The sequence below is a fragment of the Budorcas taxicolor genome, chromosome 11 (genome assembly GCF_023091745.1).
Source record: "Budorcas taxicolor isolate Tak-1 chromosome 11, Takin1.1, whole genome shotgun sequence".
NCBI classification, from domain to species: Eukaryota; Metazoa; Chordata; class Mammalia; order Artiodactyla; family Bovidae; genus Budorcas; species Budorcas taxicolor.
This window is the reverse complement of record NC_068920.1, coordinates 46424254-46438428: the sequence shown is the minus strand read 5'-3', so window position 1 is coordinate 46438428 and position 14175 is coordinate 46424254. Positions and strand designations below refer to the sequence as shown.

General features: G+C 56.9%; 1 protein-coding gene across 1 annotated transcript; it reads right to left on the bottom strand.

Annotated features, from left to right (window-relative positions):
• Positions 1–326: 326 nt before the first annotated feature.
• Positions 327–6536, bottom strand: KCNK16 (potassium two pore domain channel subfamily K member 16). Its single transcript, XM_052649519.1, has 5 exons — positions 6324–6536; positions 3103–3217; positions 1828–1994; positions 874–1039; positions 327–550 (listed from the first exon to the last, which is right to left on the bottom strand). The coding sequence occupies exons 1-5, from the start codon at positions 6534–6536 to the stop codon at positions 327–329; spliced, it is 885 nt and encodes a 294-aa protein (XP_052505479.1).
• Between the last annotated feature and the right edge of the window lie 7639 nt (positions 6537–14175).

Genomic DNA, 14175 nt, shown 5'->3' with positions numbered 1-14175 from the left:
CTTAGTTCCCCAACCAGGGATCAAACCCACACCCATTGGAAGAGTGGAGCCTTAACCGCTGGACCACCAGGGACGTCCCCGCAGGTCACTTTTGAGGGAGGGGCTTGGGAATCACAGCACACATCTGTCTCCCGTTCTGTCTCCTTTCTGTCACTTTCTTGGGCCCTCCTGTCTCCTTTCTCTCTCTGGAGAGCTCCTGAGACCAGTTCTGGCTGGGAAGTGAGTGGGCTGGCTGAGGAGGAGGTGTGGCAGGAAATCCAGGGGGCCTCTGGGGTGGACAAAGGATGCTGTGAGGGGCTTCTGCGGCCACGGTTTGGGGGCGGGGCTCATGCAGAGATGGGAATCTTCTGAGGTCTAGGGAGCCCACTGGTCTCGGGGGCTCCCCCTTCCTTGAGACCAAGGCCTCTGCCGAGCAGCCAGAGCTGGGAGCACCGGTGCAGAAGCAGGGGGCCCAGTGGGAGGACCAGCGCCAGCCACGCCAGGCCCAGGAGGATCCAGATGGCTGCCAGACTCCGGTACACCGAGAGGTAATGCTTGCTGGGGTCTGTGCCTGGCAGGGAAGGGGGACACTATCAGTGTCAGTGGTCTGAGGGACAGCCACCCTCCAGGTTCCAAAAGGGTTCCCACCAGCCTCCCCCTAATAAGGATCAGCAGGCGAGGCCCCTGGGGCGAGGAAAGGGTGATGGGTTCCCAGGCCAGTGACTTCTGAGGATGTTGTGAGAATTTGCGGCAGCCTCACAAACTGTTTGTCTGCCTTGAATAACCAGGGGCTCTCTGGTCCTCAAGAATTACCCCCTTCCCCCTGCTGACATCCCCCCCTCCCCCGAATCCCAGTGGCCCCCACCCTGTGATCTGTGGCTGTCCCTTTCTCACCGACGACATAGTCCCCGAAGCCGATGGTGCTGAGGGTGATGAAGGCGAAGTAGAAGCCCTCGCTGAAGCTCCAGCCCTCCACGTGGCTGAAGACCATGGGCGGCAAGATGAGAATGAGCAGCGTCCCCAGTGCCAAGAAGAGGGCCAGGCCCAGGGTCTGCAGCAGCTGGAAGCAGAGGAGTCTCTGAGTCCGCTCGGAAGGCCCATGGTTATAAGCAGGGGAGGGGGTCTGGGGCGAGCTAGGAAATGGGCTGGGCCATAGTCAGGTCCTTAGCCTGCACCCCTGTGGGGCGGGGGTTGTATTTCTCGGTGTGTGACATCTTGTCCAGGCCAGGAAAGAGCTGGTCAGCAGGATTATGTTGGTGGGTCAAGTTGGAGATGCCTTTCAGCTTGGTATCCATGTGTGCAGGACCCCGAGGACTTAGATATGGGATGGAAGATGGTCCCTGAGCTGTCCCCAATCCTTCTACACCTCTGCCTCTTTGCATAGCTTTGCAAGGGCCCAGATGACAGGGTGGGCACTGGGGGTGTTCAGGGTGGCACGGAGTTCTCTGATGATCATGGAGGTGTGTGCCCAGATAGATCCCCCTTTGAAGAAGGCCTAGCCGAGCCACCAGCAGGTGACCTCCAGCCATCTCTCTCAGGGTGTATTTCAGCCTGGCCCAAGGGCACACCTCGCCATGCCCGATTGAGGCCGGGGCAGAGTCCTGGCCACGTCAGCGCCCACTGTGGGGCAGCTTGCACCACCGGCACCTGCCCAGCTCCTTGAGGGGTGGGCTGAGGCTTTGTCCAGCCTGCGCCACAGTTTCGCTCCTCTGTCCACCTGGTCCTTTTCGTCCATGGTTGTCAACCCCTAACACCCTGCTAGCCAGATTCTGTCTCCGTGTCAGCTTCTGGGCGACGTGAGTGCAAAAGAGTCTGTCCCAGAGGGGCTGTGGGGAGGGAGGACCTTACCTGGGAGCGTCTGGGCTGGTCCTCCCACCTCTCCAGCATGGTCAGGTGGGCACGCAGCCCTGTGCCCAGGTGGTTGAGGAAGCCCACGTTAAGCGGGATGCCCACCAGGGCGTAGAAGACACAGAAGACCTGGCCTGCCTCTGTGCTGGGCGCCAGGTTCCCATATCCTGCAGGCGGGGGAGAGGGTGCAAATATGAGGAAGGGAGAGTTCGGAACGGCCTCCCTGACAGACTCTAGCAGAGGCTGATTTTCCACCACCACAGGGAGGAGAGGTGCAAAGGAGAGGATGGGGCGGGGCCGAGAGAAAGCTCCTCTGTTCTCATGAACACTCTTCTCAACCTCTTCTGGAATGATCTCGATTGGTAAGTATCCTTCCAAAAACACCACCTCTAGGAAGCCCTCCTGACTGCCAGCCTCTTCCTCTTTACCAGGTGTGATTCCCCACAGTGCTTTGTGTCATTTCTATCTAGCTATCTAGTTTGCCCTGTGCTCCTATTTTTAGCGTGCTTATCTTATCCTGCGTTATTGGATCAGAAGCTCCTTGAGAGCCAAGCTTGGGTCTGATCCAAGGTCATACTCTGCTATCTCCGCTCTATCCTTGGGTCTGATCCAAGGTCACACTCTGCTACCTCCACTCCAACTGCTTTAATGTCACCTGAATTCAAGGACGGTGTGTGGAACTGAACTTAATCGAATGAATGGAGAGACCGGGCTCCGCAGGATGCAGGGGTTCCTTGTGGGAGGGGCGTGGGTTTTCTGGCCGAGGGAGTAGAGCAGACGCTGTTGGCGCTCCGTCCCCTGGGAATACTGGGACAGCAGTTGCAGCTGAGTGGACAGCTCTTGGACACGCAGGGGACTCCCCACCCCAAGTCCCTACCTCTCTGTCTACCTGAGGGGTTCTTCTGGCCACAGGAGCGTGTTTGGTCTGGAGGCAGGTCCGAAATGCTGGAGAATTCATACATCCGGACTCAGTCCTCCACCAGCCAGGGCAGGAGTCGGCAGACAAATATGCCTGCTTCCTCCCCGCTTGGCTGGGCTCTCCTCGGCTTCTCAGAGGGTCCCCAGCACTGGTGAACCCAGTGGCCCTAACCAGTCCCCTGCTCTTGATTGCAAACTCTGTTGCCCTTTCTCCTCTTCCTGTTTCACTCTCCCACTTCTCCTGCTTCCCAGAATCGTCTCTGAGATAAACCACATCCTTGTCTCGGCCACTGCTTTTGGGGAACTCAAACTTCAGCGGGGGTACTGGGGGTGGGCTTCTCCATCCCAATGCTTTACCTATAGTGGTGACAACCGTGCCTGCAAAGAAGAAACTGCTGCCGAAGTCCCAGTTGCTGGGGTTGGTGGAGTTGCCCTTGGGGTTCACGCCCTTCACCCAGGCTTCCATGATGACCTGTGGAGCAGCAGGGGGTGGGAGGAAGAGGTTGCTGATAGCACCAGCTGGTGGCCAGCCTCCCCGCTGTGTTTCACCTAGTGAAGCTCTTAAGTCACATTCCCATTTCATGGAAGAGGAAACTAAGGCTCAGAGTGGCTGACTTGCCCAAGGTCGCTGAATTCCAAGCTCACTTCCTACTTCGCTGGCCAAGGGCTGAGTGAAATGTGGGCTTTAAGTGTGGCTAGCGGAAGAGAGATGGCCCCAAGGGGACAGACAGTACTTATGGAGCCATCCAGGTGGGACATGTTGCCTATAGCCAAGAGGGTGAGACCCCAGGGGTTGCCAGGACAACGAGAAGACTTTGCGTTGGATGTTCCTGGAAGGGTGTACTTGCGAACATGAGGTTTGGGACCACAGGAAAGCCATGGGGCTGCCCTCTCTGGGGGCTGATGGTGGACAGAGGACCTTGAGTTCTCTGAGCTTCCAGGTGAGCTGGCAGGCTTGCTCTCTGCCGCCCCCTGGTGAGTCCCAGGTGTATAGGAGAAATTCCATCAGAGGCCAGGGCAAAGGTCTCCTCTATGTGTGTGTGTGTGTGTGTGTGTGTGTGTGTGTGTTGGTGGTGTATATGTGTGGTGAGTTGTATACATGTGGTGTGTGCATGGGCGCCGTATGTTGCACGTGTGTGCATGCTGTTCTTTATAGAACTTGAACCCTGTAGACTCAAGCCTAAGCCCCTCTGTCCCCCACCAAGCCCTCTAGGAGGTGGTCAGGACACCTGCCCCCATCTGCTCCCAAACCCCGCCCCTGTAGCCGTGAATTGTCCCAGGGTAGCCGCGCAGCCTGGCCACCTGGTAGAGCCCCAGAGGCCAGAGGGAGGTGGGGGGAGGGGAAAGCTCCGGCCTCCAGTGCCTGTGGGAACCGCTTCCCCGCTGGCTGCATGAGCAAGCTCTGCCGGGGCTGGGGGTGACCCCTGTGAGGGCCAGGCCAGTCTGGATGTCGTGACCGGGGCTGTCTGCTTCTCCTCACTTTGGCAGAACTGGCCTCTTCTCATGTGAACCTTGGCCTCTCTCCCTTTCCCACGCATCCAGAGAGGCCAGAACCGAACATTCCAGAACACGCCTGCTCCCCAGAGACCCTCGCCCATGGGAGCAGTGCTGCCCCTAGGAGCCGGCTGTCCCCTCCGCCAGTCTGGGGGTCTCCATCCTGCAAGGAGGGGCCGCAGTGCGGAGGGTGCTGGGGGTGGGGCTCCCAGTGCCGACAGTCCATTCTGCTCTAAGAATCCCCGTGCCCAGGTGAGAAAGGCAGGCTTGCACCCTGGGCCAGTTTCCTGATGGTGTCGGTCTTCAATACTGCTTTTGTTACTGTTATAGCTCCGCTCCCCCTACTGTCAGCTGAACAGTAGAGCAGGCCCTGCGTATCACACCAGCGCGGTTCACACCGGGGATACGACTCTCCGGGGTTCCTGGAAGCAATCCCACGCGGACACCGAGCGATGACTGTCACGTGCGTTCTTTGGGAATCTTACCTGGCATTCTTCTGCCTCTCACTTGGACATCCCCTGGCAAGTGAAGGTCCCTCCCGAGGAGGCTGAGGACCCCCGGGGAGGTCTGGGGGCCTTTCATCAGTGGCACCTCCCTCAGGATTGCAGTCAAGCCTGTGCCTTTAATTACATACCAGCTACCAGTCCTTCCCCCGCTCCCTCTGCAGCTCCAGGAATTGCTTCCAACCAGGAGCTGAGGGTGGAGGGTTTCCAGGGCCTCTGCCTTACTCCCCATCCTGAGCCCTTCTCAGCCCTGACTGGGGTGCTATGGTCCCAGCCCTGTGCTGCTGGGGAGTGAGGAAGTGAAACCTGAGGCTGGAAGCCCCTTTTCCTGGGAGAAAGGGCTTCTCACGACTCTGGAAAGTTCTCTGACCAGCCAGCCTACCTCTCATCTTCTAGGCCTGCTGTTCTTGGGGGTCCATCAGTGTGGCCTGAGGACTTGTTAACACACAGCCTGTTGCCCTGGCTGCCCCCTGGAGTTCCTGACTCAGGAGGTCTGGGGTGGGACCTGAAGGGTGGCCTTTGTAAGGAGCATCCACGTAAGGCTGATGCTGGTAGGCCAGGGCCCAGCCTTTGAGAGCTGCCCCCTGCACTTATGTTAAGCTGTGTGGCGAGGAGAAGCTGGCTTGGGTTCGAGTTCTGCTTCTGCCATTGACTATGCAGCTCTGGGCTGCATACCCCACCAGTCCCTGCCTGCAAATCTGAGAGAGTGGTGGCAATAGGTAATTATGAGGAAACACACAGAAAACACTGGGCCCCAGGGGATGGACCGGTACTGGCCCTGCTCCCTGCTGTTTGGGGCACATTGTAAACACTCAATAAAGACCAGTCATTGTGATGAACCTGCATGTGGCTTGCTCCTTTGCGGTGGGCGTTGTCCCCCACTGGACCCCCTGGTCTCACCCTCCCCCACAAGACCCTGGTTTTGGCTGGTTTCTGTGAGAGAGGGGACTGGGGCCCCAGAGTTTCTACAGAAGGGGTCCAAGCAGGGGTGACCCATCTGTCACCAGAGATGCCCCGTCGGCACCAGAAGGGTGGGGCTCAGTCACCCTGGCTGCTGCTCATCAAGCCCAGACCCATGGCAGCTGGTGTGGTGGCTGCTCCTGACCTTCATCTGTGTCTCCCACCCACAGTGTGGTCAGCACCCCGGGGAGGGGGGAGGTGAGCTAGTGGGACGGCAGAGGAAGAAGCTGCCTGGAGCCGGGGAAGGGGAAGCGAGGAGTGTGGGGGCAGAAGTGTGCACAGCGCTGGTAGCCCTGACACACGGTTCACATTTATGCAGCAAGTGGCAGCCTAGAAAGAGCTTTTCATCAGCTCTCAAACGTCTGCAGCACATATAAGACTATTCTCCTCACCTAGAAGGGGACCAGAGAGGTTAAGTGGCTTGCCCAATGTCACACAGCAATCCAGTTGTAGACCCCGGGGGCCAGACTCTGACCTCAGGTCTCCCCTGGCTCTCTGTGCGCATCACGCTCAGCTTCCAATGGGGCCTCAGCCATCGGTGATGGCTCTGGACCTGCATTCTGCAACTCTCCTCCCCTCCCCGTCACCAAACTCCATCCCACATCAGCCTCCCCCCTCCACCTGCACAAACTGCTCCACGGCCTGCTGGTCCAGGCAGGTGTAGTTCTCCAGGAAGCGCAGCTTCTCAAACTGGAACCGGTCCCTGGACTGAGACTCTGCCTGCTTCTCCAGCAGCTGGAAGATGGTGGCGCCAAGCAGCAGGTAGCAGATGTAGGCCAGGAGCAGGGGCAGCACCCGGCCGCCCCAGCGGCTGCACAGCCCGGTGCGGGGCATGGCGGGCCCAGGACTGTGCCAGGGCCGTGGGGGTGGCTGTGGAAACAGAGGCGGGAAGCACCCGGGGACCTGGGCCGGCCTCCTGCCTGCCTCACCCTCCCTGGCGGCACAGGTGTTCGGAGGCTGGGGAGTCTGTTTGAACAGTGCAGCTCAGCTTGGCTGCACTAAGTGCCCTGAGTGCAAACAGGACGGCCACCCCCCGCCCAGGCTTTTTTTTTTTTCCCCATGGAGAGCAGCAGGTCAGCGGCAGGGACCCCTCAAAGAGACCTAATGGTCCTCCTGAGCACATCGTGTCCCACTTTCTGCCTCCAAGTTGGATGGGTGTTTGGGGACCAAATCGGATGCTCCGCTTCACTCTGTCCCGGCTCCCTTAGCAGCTCCCAGCTTCTCACCCATGACGTCTTCTGAGCCCCAGGCTTAGGAGCTGGGAAGAAATCAGAATGGGTGTGAATAAAACTTGCACTCAGTTGCCTTGGCTACAAAATGGGGCTGGAAGGATGGACCTGCCTCTTGGGGGAACCCATGGATGAGAGACCTGGGTGACAAATCAGGAGAAAGCAAACAGACAAATGACAGCCTGGATCAGGAAAATTGTGAGGGTTGATGTTCCTAAGAAACCGGATGCATTTGCTTTAGAGTTTTTGCTGAAAATCCTCCTTGCTTGAAATCCTTAGCAGGTTCCCTTGGGAGGCTACGTCAGTGAGACGTAAGTGTGAATAAAAAGACGCTAAAACAAAGTACCTCCCGGCCCGGAGGTGTTAGCAGTGGTTCACTCTGGGTGGGTGGAATCGAGGGTGTTCTCCTCTCTTTCTCTGCGCGCGCGTGTGTATTTGCAGCAGCTTTTTTTTTTTTTTAATTTATAACTCACATGCTACCATTCACACACTTAAAGTATATAATTGAATGGTTTCTCTGTTCAAGAATACTCAGAGGCCTGCAAGTATCCCAAGACCAATTTTTAGAATATTTTTAAAACCTCAGATCGGAACGTTGTACATTTTAGCTGTCACCCCTGTCCGTCCAGCCTGTCCCCTTGGCCTCTGGCAACAGTTAACTTGCTGTCTCAGGATTTCCCTAATCTGGACATGTTTAAAAATTTTTAAAAAGTGAAGTATAGTTGATTAACACCATTGTACCAATGTCTGCTGTACAGCAAAGTGACTCAGTTACACACATGTATACATTAAAAAAAATTCTTTTCCCTTATAGTTTAATCACAGGATATCGAATGTATCAGTAGTTCACTGTGCTATACAATAGGGCCTTGTTAGACAGCATTTCATTTAAATGCAGTCATACAATACGTGGACTTTTGTGTCTGGCTTCTTCAATTAGCATAATGTTTTCAAGGTTTATCTGAAATGTAGCAAGTGTCACTACTCCATTCTTTATGGCTGAATAATATTTCGTTCCATGGATATGTACCAACATTTTATGTATATTTATATATCCATTTATCAGTTGATAGATATTTGGCTGTTATGAATAATACTGCTATGAGTGTTCACATACGAGTCTCTTTTAGTGGGATTGTAACTTCTCATTTAGTGTCCTTAAGAGTAGAATTGCTGGGTCACGTGATCACTCTATGTTTAATTATTTGAGGAACCACCAGACTGCTTTCCAAAGTAGCTGTGCCATTTTACAGGCCCACCAGCAGTGTGCGAGGGTTGTCAGTATAATCTGCTTGAGTTCTCTGGTGTTTCCTGTAACGAGCTGCGCCCGCAGCAGACACGAGTTCCCACGCTGATAGCTTTTCCCTCCTTGTCGGTGAACACAGCCCCACATTTGTACATGTCAGCTCCAGGCAGTGGAGCCCAGCTGATCTCACCCATCATGATACTCCTACTCCTCACTGCCTCAGGAACAAATAAACAATAAAGCCCTGTGAGGGTGCTTTATGTATGGGCAGTGAAGTAAGTGAAGACCCATAGGGGGTTAAACAAAGCACAGTAGCCCTGTCCTGCCCTGGTTTCTGGGGAGCCCTGGTGGGTGAAGTGCCCCCAGTTAGTCCCCTGGAGGCAGGGAGGCCGGGCTATCATCGTCCCCACCCAGGCAGTCATCTGGCATTTCTAGCTCTGCAACTGCAGGCAAAATGGCTCCAGGAGCCTGTGGACAGTCCACCGAGGAGCCCCAGGTGCGGCCAGGCCATTAGGAGCAAACACGTGAAAGCGGAGGAGAGGCGCCCAGAGAAGAGGAGGGGATCAGGGGATCGCCTGCCCCTTGCACCCACTTTCGGAGCTCCCTTGCAGCAGGGCCGCCCGCCCCCCGAGACCTGGTTCTGGCCAATCAGACAGCTGCGGAGGAGCAGGCTGAGGGTGATGCACCTGAACCAAGGGTGGTCTGCCCTGAATGCATGGATGCTGGCCCCTGCTCAGCCATCCAGTGTCCTTGCAGGAAAGGTCACGAGCATCTCAAAGATGCTCAGCTGATTCCTGCACACACCTACCTCTAGATTTAAACAGGTTTGAAACCTAAGCCTGATTTGTTTAAGCCACAGTTAGGGACTGTTACTTCTCAATGGTTAGATAAGTTCAAGGTTCAGTCGGGGCCCTGTCTGGGGGTGGCAGGTGCCTTCCTTGCAGTCCTGCTGGCTCTGGGTCCCTGAGGCCACCGGGGGGTCCACAGCCATCTCCTGTAAGGCCCTCCTCACACCCAGAGCTTTCCCAGACAGCACCATGCTGGGAGACCGGCTGGTCCTGGGGCAGAAGCAAGCATCTGAGTCACACATCTCGCCCTCGGTCCTGGCTCTAAGCTAGGGTTATGCTTACACACTTGCCAGGCGTGTGATAATCAAATCCCGTTTTACTGCCTAGGAGAAGCTCAGTATGTGAAGAGTTCTCCTTTACCATTTGGCTTGCCTGCTGCTGTCTGGGGACTCGGGCGGGTCTTAGCAACCTCTTCTGTGCGAATATCCTTGGTGAGTCTGGGCGTGGTCTGCAGGTGATGGTGGTGGTTCTCAGGTGGAAGGAAAGGGAGCGGGAGATGGGCGAGCACAGTGGGGAGGGCCGTCTGTTGCAGATGGACAGGGCTCCCTCAGGGCCTGGACAGGAAGGATGCCAGGCGCCCTGTGGGCCAAGACCCCCACTCCTTTGGGGACCCCCTGTTGGGGCCTCGCCCCATTTCTCCCTGCTGCTGCTGTTTCCTCTCACAGGGCATTGTGTGTGTGTTGCTCAGTCGTGTCCGACTCTTTGTGGCCCCCTGGGCTGTACCCTGCTGGATCCTCTGTCCATGGGATTCTCCAGGCAAGAATACTGGAGCAGGTAGCCATTCCCTTCTCCGGGGGATCTTCCCGAACCAGGGATTGAACCCCGGACCCCTGCATTGCAGGCGGCTTCTTTACTGTCTGAGCCACCTGGCTGGAGTTTAAGACAGCCTTTCCCAGGAGCTCTTCTGGCTAAAGGGGGCCACAGAGCTAAAGGGTGGAGCCTTCATGGCGGGCTTGCCGGGAGCTCAGCTCGATCAGTCCCCAAGGCGCTCCCCACTCCAGAGCCAGTGCCTGCCCTGCCTCCGCTTCACGCGCAGAACATGTGAGCTGAATGCCCTCTGTGTGCTGGCACCTGCCTTGGCTGCTCCCCTGCCTGGCTGTGGCCTGGCCTGGCCAGGTTTAGGAGGGAAACTTCAGGCCTGCGGGGTCCTCCCCTGCCCATCAGACATGGTCCCTGCCTGCATGACACCTCCCTACATGGGCGCCACTCCGCTGGGAGCGATGGACGGACACAGGGCATGATTTATAATCCCTTTCAGGGAATTACTGCTGCTAATGGGCAGCGCCAATTTGTGCTTCCCCCAAGGTGGGAGGGCAAAATCAATTAATGGAGAGTCTAACGTGGCCAGGCCTGCTGGCAGAGTGTGGCCTGACATCCGGCAGTGATAAGGGACCTTCTGAGGCTGAACTAATAACGAGATTGGAGGAAAAAAGAAGAAAAACAACTCTCCCCCCGACCCCGATCAATTTCAAGTACAGTGGCCAGAGGATGCAGGGCAAACAGAGCAGCTGGATGTGGGCCTCTTTCCGTCTGAACGAGCCTGGAGGGGAGGGCAGGCCAGCCCGCCCAGCCGCGGGCCAACATCGGTATTCACTCACAGAGTTGCTCTTGGGCGTGTATCTGCACAAACGAGAATGGTACATTCTGGACCAGAGCTCGGGGAGGGGCCGAGGCCCACCTGGCCCAGGTGCAGCCCCTGCAGGGGAAAGGGCAGGTGGAGAGCTCTGGTCTCAGGTCCTGCCGCCCTAACGGTGCCCACCTACACGGTGGCGCACGGGGCCAGAGCTACAAGCCTGGGGTGTGGTTGTCTGGGCTCCTGGCAGTGACCCCACCCCGTGAAGGGTGTGGGAGGCAGGGCGTGTGGGTGTGAGTGCCCTGCTGGCCAGTGAGTCAGGGGAGGTCCCGCTGGGCTGTGTGGCCCCCGGGGGGTGGGGAAAGCCAAGGGGAAGGAGCCTGAAGACGGACAATCAGACAAGCTCACCTGTTATTGATCTCGTTCAGAAGATTCCATTGTTTATTGGGGCAGCGGGATTCCTTTCTCATGAGAGATCGTTCCCTGAGCCCCCGTGTGTAGTGAGGTTGAGAGGGGGGCTCTAGTTGAAGTTGGGGGGACTCCCATTCTCATCCGCCCAGAGAGCATGATGCAAGAGCCCTCCTGCCGTGACTCTGAAATAGATGTCCTTGCCTGAGTTGGATTGACCTTGGAGCAGACTCTGAGACCAGATGTGCGTGGTTTATCTGGGAAGTGAGCCCAGGAAGGGATTCCAAGAAAGTGGGGAAGGGGAGCAGGGGAGGAACGTGGGCAGCCCTGCACATGTGATGGAGCAGGTGGCTGCTGTGGGCACCTGGGGGTCCACCTGTGGGGGCCCTGGGGGGCACCACCTGTGTAGGGCTCACTCAGAGTTGTCCCGCGGGGTGGAAGGAGGGTGGGGTGCTTATCTCCCAACTCCCATCCCTACCAGCTGAGGGCTGACGGGGCGGTTGCCTCCTGCACTGCCGGCCTGCCCTGCACATAGGCGACTAGCGGGCTCACCTCTCCTGTTTCTCTTCTCTTGGGGCTCCAGGTCTTGCTCTGCCTTTGGTCACACGTCAGAAAACCCTTGTTTTATGTCTCTTGTCTAGTTCTCAGTCGCTTAGTGCAGGAGGCTGAATCAGGTCTCTGTGGCTCTATCATGGCCCAAAGTGCCAGCTCCATACATCCTACCCTCAAGCGCCTGCTTCCCTCCTAGCTCAGTCGGTAAAGCCTCTGCCTGCAGTGCAGGAGACATGGGTTCAATCCTGCATCGGGAAGATCCCCTGGAGAAGGAAATGGCAACCCACTCCAGTATTCTTGCCTGGGGAATCCCATGGACAGAGGAGCCTGGCGGGCTACAGTCCATGGGGTCGCAAGAGTCGGACGCGACTGAGTGACTTTCACTACTCCTAGCACTGTTTTATTTCTTGGTTGTGCTGGGCCTTCGCTGCTGTGTGTGGGCTTTCTCCAGCTGCAGCGCGTGGGGGGCTACTCTTCCTTGCGGTGCTCGAGCTTCTCCTTGCGGTGCTTCTCTTGCGGCCGAGCACAGGTTCTAGGCACGGGCTTCGGTAGTTGTGGTGCGCGGACTTAGTTGCTCTGTGGCATGTGGGATCTTCGCAGAGCAGGGATTGAACCCGTGGCCGCTGTGTTGGCAGGCGTTATCTTAACCACTGGACCGGCACGGAAACCCTCGAGTGCCTTTCGATAGGCGGCATAGAGGGAAGGAAACGAAAGAAACTCTGGGGCTGTTTCACATATGATCTCTGGGTTTCAATTTCTGTGGCTCTTGCTACAGTTAATGCTTCGTAGCAAGTCACCCCCCGACCCTGCCAAGTCTCAGTGGCTAATGACAGCCAGCATTTATTCTCAAGAGTATGGGTCCTCAGGTCAGCCAATGCTCAGTGGACCTGGGCCGCCTGACAGGGAATCCAGGCTCCAGGGCTGCAGGGCTCAACTCCAGGCTGTGGCCTGGGCCCGGGTCTGCTCGCTGCGTGTTCTGGGGTGTAGGCTCAAGGGGGCAGTGCCTGCCCAGGGCATGTTCTTGCCAAGCAGAGATCACCAGCCTGGCAAGAGGTGGACCCAGCCAGGCCGGCACATTTCACACCTCTGCTTGTACCATAACTGCCAATGTCCCCACTAACCAAAGCAAGTTGCAGGGCCGAGGCCAGACTGCAGGGGGAAGGAGGCATAGTCTGCCCTGATGAGGCCATGGCCAGGGCTTTGGATGCCCATTTCTGTTACTCGGCACGTGAGAAATTAAGGCGGGTTTTTCAGGCTACCACAGCTTCTCTACCTGCCTTCTAACCACCCCCACCCCCCGCCCTGTCCAAGACCCGAGAAAGCCACATTCTGAGCCTCCCTCCTCCTAATACTTCCTGCCACAGGACTGGCACAGCCAGTTCGGTCCTATTAGGACCTGGGTGGGAAGTCACTGGCCAGGCCGCTTTCCGGAAGACGTTTTGGGAAAACTCTACATTTCCGCCTGGAGTGAACTCAGATACTCTGGACCTCTTCACGGCTCTCTGGAACCCGGTGCGGATTGCGGATGCCCGGTGTGGAAAGACCCTGCTGGAGGGTCTTTCCAGAACGTTTCCTCCGCTCTTCCCATTTGCAGGGCCCACAGGGCTGAGGGGAAGTTGCACCAGGGGAGTGGCCGTCCACGTCAGAGGCTAGCCTCTGTGGGGAGGGAGAGACTTTGGGGGCTGTCTGTGTTCCTCTCGTCTTTTCCTAGTCTTTTCCTCTCCGGCCTCAGCGACTGTTCTAGGAGGCGGGTTTGCGCTCTGCATGGGGCCATGTCACACATCCCTGTCAACGAGGCCTTCGGGTCTGGGAGGTAACTTCTGGGCAGGAGCGTTACGGTCCGCAGACGAACCAGCTCCAGAGGGCTGGGTACCAAGGTGTGCCGGGTACTCTGTTTCTGAGGGAGCCTGGCCCACTCCATGCCATCCTCGGGGCTCTTAAGAGAGAGAGTGAGAGAGAGAAAGAGCATGTATGTGCCTTGCAGACTCCTGGGGAGGCTTCTAGAATCAGGCTGTGAGGGCAATTTGTGTCCCCCTCACTGGTTCTGTGGACTTTCCCAAGGATTTGCCACATGCCACGTGGGTGCCAGAATGCCCTGTGGGCCCAGGGGAGGTCGTGGGGGCCCAAGAAGCAGGAGCATGGGCTCTGACTCTGCCACTCGTGAACTGAGGACACATTGCTGGGGACACAGTGACGAGCAGGACAAACAATCCCTTGTTGTGGAGCTTTCAGTCTTGGTGGTGGTGAGCTCTGAAGACCATTAGAGAAGAAGCAAGTAGGGGATTCTCTGGCAGGCCAGTGATTAGGATGGCTTGCTCTCAATGCTGAAGACCTGGGTTCAAACCCTGGTTGGGGAACTAAGATCCCACAAGACGTGCACTGTGGCCAATAAAGGGGGGAAAAAAAAGCAAATAAAGATCTGAGATCTGTCAGGTAGTGATGAAGAGATAACAGAGTGACGGGATAGAGGGTGACCAGGGTGGGGGTGTCCCTCTGGTTGGGGTGATCAGGGAAAGCCGTCCGAGGAGGGGACCTCTGCCGCTAACTGGCTGTATAATTAACAACCAGGACCTCCCTTTCACTTCATTTTTATTTTTTAAAAATAATTGTCTTCATT

Bases quoted from the DNA above. Each gene is read 5' to 3' on its own strand.
- KCNK16 (XM_052649519.1), bottom strand. From the start codon at position 6,536: ATGCCCCGCACCGGGCTGTGCAGCCGCTGGGGCGGCCGGGTGCTGCCC. The intron at 1,995-3,102 runs GTAAAGCATTGG...CCCCGCCTGCAG, and splicing joins CACGGTTGTCACCACTATAG to GATATGGGAACCTGGCGCCC. The intron at 1,040-1,827 runs GTAAGGTCCTCC...CTCTGCTTCCAG, and splicing joins ACCAGCCCAGACGCTCCCAG to CTGCTGCAGACCCTGGGCCT.